The following is an 11,734-nucleotide window of genomic DNA, read 5'->3' as shown; positions in this document are numbered from 1 at the left end:
ACAACAACAACAACAACAACAACAACAACAACAACAACAACAACAAAGCACAAGGTTATGCAAGGAAAAGTAGCTTTAGTTAAATAGGTGCAATATTCAACCAACATGCAACATGCTAATGTTTCCATCTATTCCTGCAAACTCTGCTAAACATTAGCCATTAAACATCTGGAACTAAGGCACCCTAAAACCACAAATGTGATTAAATAACTTAATTACTTTGTAGCCACCATGGTGTAGTTTAAGAAAAAAAAGGCACACTTTTGCCACGACCTAAAATGCCAAGGCAGAAATATCCCATCTGTTCACAAGATTCAATGTCAACATGTCAATCAAAAGTCAACAAATACAATAAAAAGTTATCTACAAGGATTGCGAACAATTCATCTCTCCCTAAACTCAGATTAATTTAGATGTTCTTTGCATTTACACATTTCATTCTACAAGTTTAGGCAAGAAATGTATTTTTATTTAGAAAATTAAATTGTCTCATTGAGTTGCAGGCAGAGTTACAGTACAAGAACACAGAAGAATCTTATGAGGGTAAAAGTGAGCTGCACGAACACAACTACAGTAACACGTAAAACTATTTCACCCAACATAAGAACAATCGAGCTCAATAGCAGGATGAATGTAGACAAAAATAGCTCTACGTTTAAAAACATGACAAAATATATAAATATACTTTAAATCACTCAATTTTAACAGTTTTATATTACAATAAATTTAATAAGTCAGTGTTCCTCCTGTTACTTTGGACTGTCTGGTGCAGACTCTGTGGACAGTGAGCTGATGTGCTGAAGGAGGACATCACAGTGGTAAGGACTCCGCTGTTTGTCCCTCACAGCCTCAGCTTCCCTCTTCAGAAGTGCCGGGTGGACCGAGCTGCCACTCTTCAGGATTTCTGAACACATAAAGACAAAAACAGAGTTAAAAAAAAGCATGGAGTCAGCGCTCAGAGCAAATAAACTTTAAATAAAGACAAAATATTTAGAGAAGAATACAGCAAATACACTGATTCCAAACACATTGTCAATCGTAAGAAAATAAACAGTGGAGAATATGTAATGAAACTTCAACCTGTGCTGTAGACAGTAATCACACCAAATGTTTTTTGTTAGCTGATTTGAATTGTACAAAGTCCATTTCTCCTTATTTGCTGTATTTATATTTGTGTTTTTATACGTTTCAATAAAGTGCTGCACTAATGTTTCTAGCTTTTAACCATAAAATTGAAAAAAGGAGACAAGGGAAGGAACAAACACACCAGAAGATGGCAGCAAAGAACTGTAAGTCTAATATACACCCAACTATTTAAAAGTTTTTTTCCCCCACTGAGACACCTGAATAACTGTCTACATCTCTTTTTGCCAGTGCCCTTTCATAATCTGCTGATTTAATTGGCGGATTGAATTCCCTACACTGCTGTTAGGTTAAAAAAACAAAACAACAATACAAAAGTGCTGCTCCAGTGGAGACGTGCTGTCACCCTGGACGATTTAAACACATTATAATGATTATATGATACTTGGCTTTGTTCTTTAAGGAGAATGAGGGAGTTTTCAGCTTTTGTTTAAGCGCTTCTGAGCTGAGATAGAAGTAGGGGATGAGATTTCGAATAAAAAGAGAACAACGATGGCTTGTGAGAAGTGAATTAAACCTGTGCCAAGAAGAGAGAGGCAAGGAGGGATGGTATGGCAGTGATGTCCATCATTTTGCCTGGACATGTTGCAGACGTCAAGGCACTTCACAGACAGGTGTTTGAAACACAAGAAGCGTAAGAATGGGACCTACTATTAAAGGAAGAAGTAGGAAGAGGAAAAAAAAGGAAAGCTTCAAACTGAGCCGTGAACACGAGGGAGGAATGCTTCCACATTTGGGTAATGTCAGGTACAGACTGTCACTCAGCAAGACGTGAGCTCATCTCATTTCACACAAAGACTCTAAGCTGTCTGTGAATACAACAAACTTTATGAAGAGTGCTTTTATTAATGGAAGAAGATGAGATCATGACACTCTACAGATGATATTTTGATTTTCAAAATTAAACAAAAAGTAATTTAGCTAAAGTGCTGCAGTCTGCTTAGTTGACACAACCATACTGGATAAAAATATGGCCTGAAAAAAAAAAAGATTAAATGTGTAATTTAAGTGCAGTATGTCAGTCTTGAAATAATTAGTTGCTGGTTCATTATCAGTAAAAACTAGTAGTAAATCTTGGGCATATAGAATATTGGCAAAATAATGTATACTTTAAATGTTTTATTTTTGGGAAATATATTTTCTTTCCATCAACAATATCTATCTTACCCCATTGTGTCATGGGAAGCTGTAGTTTCTTTCTGCTGACATTGTGCGAGAGGAAAAGTACACTCCACACAGTTCTTCTCAAATTAAAAGACAGAGAACCATGCTGGGTCACACTCACCAACAAACCTACCAAAGAACCCTCAGTTATCCTAACATGTATGTTTTCAGGTTATGGTTGAAGTTTGAGCATGAGGAAAATAAGCTGAATATATTCAGGAACAACACAGAATCACTAGAAATAAGTGTTTTGAACTCAAAACATTCTTACCAAGTTGCTATAATACAAACCACTGCACCACTGTCACAATAATATTTATACCAAAACAGCTGGGAACTGTCAGTGTTAACAAAAGCTATTCAAACTGGACTAAGTTAAGCATTAGTTGAGGTTAATGAAGGTTATTTTCAGCTGTATATTTGATGTTAAGTAAATATAAATGTCTGTAATTTACTCAAATTAAGGAAGTAGCATCAAAGTATGGAAAATTAGGCAGAGTGGCACCCAGCTTATAAATGAGCTAACCTTTCCCCCCAAAACTATATTTGCCATAAAATTAAAATAATAAACTACCAGCATTGATAAGTTTGGTTAATTATCACTGAATACTGATATATGATTTGATGTTTCTAACTGTGGAACAAAAAAAATCAGGGAATATTTCATTGTAGCATCTTCATGCTACAATAGTATGGATTACTGTTGCATCTGGTGAGCATCAAAAATGTTCTCTCCTTTGTACGCCCTTTGTCTTTCTGAGCACCAAAGATGATAGATCCCATCGTGAGGCCTCTCTAAGCCATCAGCGCTCACCTGTGTCCTGTCAGAAGTAATGACAGCTAACATTCCTGATAAATAGGAGAGAGCAAAAGTCCAGAGGAACAGTGTCTTAGTTACACAGTTATGAAAAAGACGAGCAACAAAGCCTCTCCACCAGTACGACAATAAAACACAGCCGTTAAGCTACAGATCATTACAGAAAACAGAGGGCAGGAGAGGAGGAAGAGAAACTGGCAGATAAAAGATGGAGGGATTATGTGGGATGAGCCTGCAGACAGATGTGGAGAGGCGGCAAAGTGGGGGAGACAGGGCCTGCATGTGGTTGCCATTAGATGGAACGGTTGCAGAGAGAAGGATAATGAATGAAGATGCAGAGAATGGCCACACACAACTCCATCGTTTTACATCAAGTGTTTGTAGACAAAGCAAGAATACAGTCATACAGATATTGGGACTCGTATCAGCCTATAGAATTACTCTCTGTGTTGGTTGCTTAACCATGTCCCGATCATGTATTTCTTTGCTAAAACCCACAAGCCCAGTCCTGGATGAACTTAAAAATATTTTGGCAGGAGAAATTGTTCACGCTGCTTAGGGTGATAAATTGAGTGGAAAAGAAAAATAAGGAACAGCTTTTGAAATAAGAGAGAGGGGATTCTGTTGGCGGCATGCCTGTGGAATAATCTAATGTTTGACAGAGGACACCCCAAATTCCTCTCATCCCTGTGTGAGTGTGTCTGACACCACAGGCTGATCCACAGAGCTTTACACTTAAACTCTGCTCTCGTCGCAGCTCACATTCCCCATAATGTTTCTAATAAAGTCACAATCGTAAACTCAAGCTAACATTTTATTTTGGATTAAACAGAGTGCACAAGCCTGTTAAACATTAATTGTCTGAATGAGTTGAATCAGTAAGGCTGTGTCAATACTGAAACAAAAAAAAAGCACTTTTCTGTTCACATTTCTAAAACAAATTTGAACTCAGCACCACAGCCAAATGAAGAAATAACCCCATCCTTCTCACCTATCACTGACCCTTTGAAGCCCTTCAAATACCCCCAACCACCAAATCTCACCGAGCACTTGGTCCTGCACTGCGCTGTCAGGGTCATCCAGATGCAGGAGGAGCTGCTGAAAGAGGAGCTGCAGATGAGGAGCACAGAGCTCAGGGTTGTAGTCTTTGGTCACGCTGGACAGCCACAGGCCCACAGCCTGCAGAGCAACCCCACGTACCTCTTCACTGCTGTCATCCAGACGCTTCAGCAGCTCTGTTGACATAGTAAACAGGTTTTCTGATAAGTGACCTATACACCTTTAGAAGTCAATGTGTGTTTTGGAGTGAGATTTGCAGTAATTTAAAAAAGAAATAACAGTTTTAGCATCTTACACTTGCGGCTAATAAATCCTTGCTGTTAGACAGAAAGTCTATACTGTTTATTCTACATCGGGCACATAAACTGAAAAGTGACTATCCATGGTCCATTTCTGTGAATATGTTGAGCAGAGGGGGTGCAGCTTTCCTGATAAAATGTGGAGGTTCATTAGAAGACAGATAACTTTTTCCCCTTTACACAGATTTTTTTTTTTTTTTTTTAATCACCCGATGCAGCGGCAAGGACAATAAAAAGGGACCGGGCTCATAAAAGTTCTTCTTTTATCACTTACCGGGATAAATCTTGTTGAGAGCCTCATGATGTAGACTGGTTCCTATGAGCCTGAGCATGGCTGAAAGAGAGCGACAAGCTAACAGCCTGCTCATCTGAGAGTCCTCTTCCAGGGCTGACAATACCCGAGGGCTCAGCTTCTCCTCCAGACACAGAAGCTGCAAGCAGAAAATGCAGAGGTCAGGCTTATTTATCTCCATCAAAACCCAATTAAAAAAATCTCATCTTTAATTTTTTTAAAATGTGCAAGATTTATATTTTCTTTCATGCAAACATTAAAACATGCAACTTGCTGGAACAATTGCTTCACATTATACTGTAGACCATAAACAAGTGGTAATGGACAAACAAGGTGAGGCTGAGAGCACTGAGCAACAGGCCAAAAGGTGATGGCTAAACCCTCTGTCACCCTGTGTGTGTTTGCTATCGAAACCACACAGGAAAACAATAAAAACAGAGCGGAGGGAGAAGGAGGGACGAAGATGTGTGTGTGTGTGTGGGGGGGGGGACTTGGCAGATGTTTGATCCACCATTACATCAGTGGCACTCTGAATGTGCCAAGTGTAACTGGAGCTGTAAATTGTTTTCACAGGGAGTGGAGAGGAAACAATGTCTGTATGAATAAAAGGCTGTTTGATTCAGAACTCTCTGTGGTTACATTTGTCAGGACATGTTGTTTATAAGCTCGTTCCAAAGCCCAAGATTTAAACTCACTCCTTATTTAATGACCACTTTTAAAGTTTTCTAATCTTGTAAAAACATTTGGGGGTCATAAGATAGGAAAAGTTTGATCATGCACACCTACACCCACCCTCACATTGTTCCCCAGACGTTTGCACTGCCTTTCACCTAAAGATGTGTGACTAAAAATGCTGCGTGACCCACTTATGACTGGTGAGTATGCACATGCAAAGACAAATGCTGCCAGATGTGTTTCTGTGAGCACGCATACTGTATCCAGGCACATAATCCTGCAGGTGCAAAGCCAAGTTCCGGTGACAGTTCCTATGTTTAACGAAGGTCTAGAACAGAGACAGTATTGTTCCTTCGGGATGAGGTATGTGAACCCAACTGCTTCCATGTCCACCTGCCGTGGCCAAATCTGAGCAAACACTAAACAATAGTGGCCAGTTTTTAATTTTTTTTTTTTATTGTTAAATAGCTGTGTGGGACGATTTGTTTGGACAAGGAATGGATAAAACAGAATCTGAAATAAATGTTAACCAATCTTCTGCTTTAGGGATAATAAAAAGTGGATCTGCAGATTGATGATCAAAAGGACATTCATCTGGACAGAACCCACATCTGATGTCTGATTCCAGTGTGTTTGAGTCACCGAGCACTGGTGGAAATGAAGGAAGGACCAACAAGGGTAAGGTGTTTCTGTGCGTATGCACCTGTCCAGGTGTGAGGCTCCCTCCGTGCAGTAGGGCTAAAAGACAGCTGAGAGCTGAAGTGCGAACAGCGGCTGCGGTGCGGCCTGCGTGCCACACCAGGTTAGGAAGCAGGACATCGCACAAAAACTTCTCCGACTCATCACGGAAAAGGCTGGAATGACAAACAGCAAATCAAGGACACAAAATGAGTCATCATGCTTGACTTTGTTGTGCATATTTGTTAATAGCAACATGTAAAACGGTTTTAATATGTGAAAGATGTTTTTAAACAACTGCTGAAGCACAACTGTTATCATACCATTCCTTTCCCACACTCTTTGTAAGGCAGAACAGTAAGGGAAGTGAGAAAAAAAGGAGGCAAAAACATCTGGGTATCCCTTTCTTTCCATTTTCCGTTCTTTTTCCACACTAGCCTAAGCCTTCTGACATCAGACTGTAAGCACCTGCATTAATTTTCATACCCAAACTGCTCCATACGTTGCCTCTTATTCTCTTTTCTCTCCTCAGATGGAGTTACACAACTTTTTTTATAATCCTGATGTAAGCTCAATCATCCAGGTAAATAAATCACAAAAAAGTTAAACCAGATCAAATCTGTCCAGATGACCTGATTTAACTTTTTTTGGTAGTTTTTTTTTTTTAATAATGTTTTATATTTATTATAGTGTGCTGTAGCATATTTCTTTTACATTTCATTCCTTCTTTAGATAGATAACTTTACTAATTGGCATTTAATAATATATATGAATGTTTTTGTTCAGTGTCGTGAGATAACCTTATGTTGTGACTTGCACTATATACATGCAGTACTGTAAATAAACTGAACTGACTGTAATGTTTCAGCACCAGTAGAGGGAAATGATGAGTTAAACAAGACCGGAATCTGACTTGGCAAAGTGATTCAGTGACAAGTGTAGACTGCAGCACTCACACATGCACCCCACACCCCACATCCCACACACACACACACACAGTGCCAGGACGTTTTGATTATAACACTGTAGCTGCACACTGTAGCTATAACAGAAAATAAATGTAGCATAAAAACAAACAAAGTATATTGAAAGTTTTATGGTAGTTTCAGATTATCATTATTTTAAAAGTTTAGTAGTATTAGTAAAGTGATTAGTAAAGTATTTACAAGCCCTGTAGCACCTCTTGTAGAAGTCATCAGACCAACACCTTCTGCCTTCATATCATGACACTCCCACATCTGTGCTTCACTGTCAGGACCCTTCAGCTTAAAATATTAGCCTCCTTATCACTGTTGTAATTGAGTTTTCACTAATTTTGTGATGTAAAATCAGTCTGGTGGTCTTGATTTAGCTTCAATATATTCAGTATTCTACATGTCAAGTTGTAGTTTGATGTCGATTTAAACAACAAAATTGTTAAAAAACATTTGTTTTTGAATTAATTAAAAAGTACTCTGGTAGCATAAAATGATAAAATAGTGGATTTGCTAAAGCCTCTGTTGTGTAGTATATAAGCTCATGGATGACATAAATCTATTCATCTAGGTTAGTTTAAATATGAATTGTAATTAGTTACCATCCATAAAATAAGATAATTTAATACTTTAATATTTTCATGTATTTAAAGTGATAAATGATTTTTTTTAGGTTGATTAGGTCCTAAAAATAGTTATTTTTTAAAAATCATATAAAAATATGTCTTGTTTTAGCATTTTTCTGAAATATGTTACTGATTGCAGGACAATTATAAATAAATATGTGTTTGCGTTTGCTTTGTTTTGTCTTGTTTTATGTTAGAGCAATGCATAAAAGAAATAAGAGGAACGCAATAGTCTTTTTTCTTGTGGTAAATGCTAAAACTTGAAATTACAGACATGTTTGCAGTTCATACAGCCTTGAAAGTGCACTGTTATCTTGTTGTAAGTGGCACTTGATTTTTGGTTTGCCACATCCAAGGAAAAATAAATAAACCTTCTTGTACTTAACTTTCATAGCCAGCTTTTTAATCAGAGTACAAAAATCCACATGAAGAGCACATTATGCATGTGTGTGGATGAAAGGGAATTACATGTACCGAACTTTCCTTTTCAGCTTGTTTTAAATTGAGGCGTCATGTCATTTTGGATGCACAACTAAGATTAGAAGATTTCTGTATGACTATCATTGTCTTCTTGATGAAAAATTGTGTGTGTGGCCTGCTACCTGCAAAGATCAAATCGTAAATTATGAATGGAGGGTTGAAAATGAATGGAAATATTGTAGCAGACCACACAGCTCCCCTAGGTTTGAGTTAAGTATTTGTCTGAAACTTTTTTGAAGGCACAACACGGTTTATGTTTCTTGATGATTGTGTCACTGGAGTTATAACTTAGGAATGAGAGAACCAGTTAACAGTGCAGGTGGCTGCATCAGGAAGGGTGCAGAAGACACAGACGTCTTTTGTCTATTATGGACAGTCATGTATAAAAAAAAAAAGATAAAAAAAAAAATAATAATAATTACCAGTGTTCCCCTTTTTTTCTAAGACATTTTGGCTTTAGAATTGCTCTTGCAGTATAATTGACAAGGATATTATTTTGTGGTAATTTTTTAATAGTTTCTGACTTTATAAACTAATGGAAATATAAAGTAACAACATTTTAGAGTCAGCTTTAGGGTTTGCATGCATGTACAGATATTGCCATGGAAACGCAACAGATGAAGTTTGTCTGTTGGATGGACAGGAGCAGCTGTTGTGTTCACAGAGACTGAGACGGCCTCATGTTTAAAGCATTTTCTCAAACTGGAGCTTGGAGCTGAGGGCTGCACAGCTGAGGGCTTAGAGGAGGGTGAGGGGCTGGGTGTTGGACAATCCTGGCTCCTTAATCAGTCAATAACCATTCAAATTACTGATTGCCATTTAAATTACTGTCAAGAAGGCCTTCGTTTTCCTAAGGAAAGCTGGAGAGTGATTAATTAGAGTAGGCTCATCTGATCCTCCCACAGAGACCAGTTGAAATGATATCCCTTACATTCTGTACAAAGAGCTGTAGCTTTATATGTCCTGGTCAAATCAAGAAGCTATCATAGTTATGAAGACAATAAAGTGAACATTGTTTTGTGTTTGTGTCCATTTCAAATTATGGTCATCTGTAGATGTAGTGAAAATATGAAAATGTAAAACCATAAGTTTGGGAAAAAAAAGTGTTAATCTTGAAGTGAAGATGGGGTGAAAAATATTTTAGTGCATCATTAACAATTTCTTTAAATTTAGGCATTTGTAAAGTGTTTTCCTCACCCGTGGGAATCCAGCGTGTTGCTTGCATTCAGCAGCAATTTGGCAAGCATGGTGAAAATGCTCATCCTCATTTCTGTATCTCTGTTTGGTTGGAGGCAGCTGTGGAGAAGAGGCATCAATTGGTTCAAAAACTCCCCAATAACCGGACCTATAAGATAAACAAGAGCAAAACTGTTGTGAAAAAACTGAAGTTTTGGTTTTCAACAATACTGCTCAGAAAACCAGAATGGAACAAAGTAATTGACTTTATTTACATCTCCAGCAGATGCTTGTGCTTTTATCATTTGCAGTAACTAAACTAAATACATCATCACAATTTGTAATCCCGAGGCTGCGCATCAATAGTCTTGTTTCTGAGAAATCTTTCAAAATAATGAAAAAAAATACAGAAAATTTAATGAAGGGACTCAAATTGTTGACTACACTTGCCAGGCAAGATTTATTTGAAATTATACTGTCTGCAAAGTGCAGAGAAGTGTTTGTTTTAACTTGCTCCAACAATAACTTGACAATAAATCGCATTGAAGCATAAAATCAATCAGTTTATTTAAACAGGTTTCTACTGTCTTTAACTAAAATGGTTCTGTTTTATAATATAAAATATGACTTGCCATTATTAACACTGTAATACAATGACACAATGAGAACTGCAATAATCCACTATCTACCATATAAACATAATTGCCTATTCAGGTAATAATGTAATGATATTTATGCTAATTAGGAAATCACAGAAGGCAGCTTTATTACCTTTCAGCTTCAAACATAATGCTAGTTACTACTCAATTTTTAATATATAATACTAGTTATATATAAATATATTTATTTACATATAATATTAGATATAAATTACATAATTGCCATATAAATAATTTACACTGTAAGCATTTTTACTCTCATGATGCACATTTCCCTCACATATTTATAATATTATTAAACTACAAACCGGATTCCAAAAAAGTTGGGACACTAAACAAATTGTGAATAAAAACTGAATGCAATGATGTGGAGGTGCCAACATCTAATATTTTATTCAGAATAGAACACAAATCACAGATCAAAAGTTTAAACTGAGAGAATGTATAATTTTATGGGAAAATCTGTTGTTTCCAAATTTCATGGCATCAACAAATCCCAAAAAAGTTGGGACAAGTCCATTTTTACCACTGTGTGGCATCACCTCTTCTTCTTACAACACTCAACAGACGTCTGGGGACAGAGGAGACCAGTTTCTCAAGTTTAGAAATAGGAATGCTCTCCCATTCATGTCTAATACAGGCCTCTAACTGTTCAATCGTCTTGGGCCTTCTTTGTCGCACCTTCCTCTTTATGATGCGCCAAATGTTCTCTATAGGTGAAAGATCTGGACTGCAGGCTGGCCATTTCAGTACCCGGATCCTTCTCCTACGTAGCCATGATGTTGTGATTGCTGCAGAATGTGGTCTGGCATTATCGTGTTGAAAAATGCAGGGTCTTCCCTGAAAGAGATGATGTCTAGATGGGAGCATATGTTGTTCTAGAACCTGAACATAGTTCTCTGCATTAATGGTACCTTTCCAGACATGCAAGCTGCCCATGTCACAAGCGCTCATGCAACCCCATACCATCAGTGATGCAGGCTTCTGAACGGAGCGTTGATATCAACTTGGGCTATCCTTGTCCTCTTTGGTCCGGATGACATGGCGTCCCAGTGTTCCATAAAGAACTTCAAATCATGACTCATCTGACCACAGAACAGTCTTCCACTTTGCCACACTCCATTTTAAATGACCACTGGCCCAGTGCAAATGTCTGAGCTTGTGGAGCTTGCTTGGAAATGGCTTCCTCTTTGCACTGTAGAGTTACAGCTGGCAACGGCGGATGGCACGGTGGATTGTGTTCACTGACAATGCTTTCTGGAAGTATTCCTGAGCCCATTCTGTTATTTCCTTGACAGTGGCATTCCTGTTTGAGGTGCAGTGACGTTTAAGGGCCCGGAGATCACGAGCATCCAGTAGAGTTTTACGGCCTTGACCCTTACGCACAGCAATTGTTCCAGATTCTCTGAATCTTTTGACGATGTTATGCACGGTTGATGATGATAACTTAAAAGTCTTTGCTATTTTACGCTGGGTAACACCATTCTGGTATTGCTGCACTATCTTTCTGCGCAGCAATGGTGGAATTGGTGATCCTCTTACCATCTTGGCTTCTGAGAGACACTGACACTCTGAGAAGCTCTTTTTATACCCAATCATGTTGTCAACTGACCTAATTAGTGTTAATTGGTCTTCCAGCTGTTCGTTATATGCTCAATTTCCTTTTCCCAGCCACTTATTGCTACTTGTCCC

The 11,734-nt window shown here is 38.0% G+C and overlaps 1 protein-coding gene across 1 annotated transcript in view; it reads right to left on the bottom strand.

Moving 5' to 3' along the window:
* Window positions 1-749: 749 nt before the first annotated feature.
* The window catches only part of LOC119421161 (dynein assembly factor 5, axonemal-like), a 36,474-nt gene continuing 25,489 nt past the window's right edge, over window positions 750-11,734 (bottom strand). Inside the window, exons 4-6 of the mRNA XM_037688549.1 lie at window positions 4,757-4,816; window positions 4,168-4,359; window positions 750-904 (exon numbers count right to left, since the gene is read on the bottom strand). Coding sequence (XP_037544477.1) covers window positions 750-904; window positions 4,168-4,359; window positions 4,757-4,816 — 407 coding nt within the window. The remainder of the gene's footprint in view (window positions 905-4,167; window positions 4,360-4,756; window positions 4,817-11,734) is intronic.

The sequence above is a fragment of the Nematolebias whitei genome, chromosome 15, assembly GCF_014905685.2.
Source record: "Nematolebias whitei isolate Nwh7 chromosome 15, NemWhi1, whole genome shotgun sequence".
Taxonomy (NCBI): Eukaryota; Metazoa; Chordata; class Actinopteri; order Cyprinodontiformes; family Rivulidae; genus Nematolebias; species Nematolebias whitei.
Note: the sequence above shows the minus strand (reverse complement) of the source record. Positions and strands in the feature narration are given on the sequence as shown.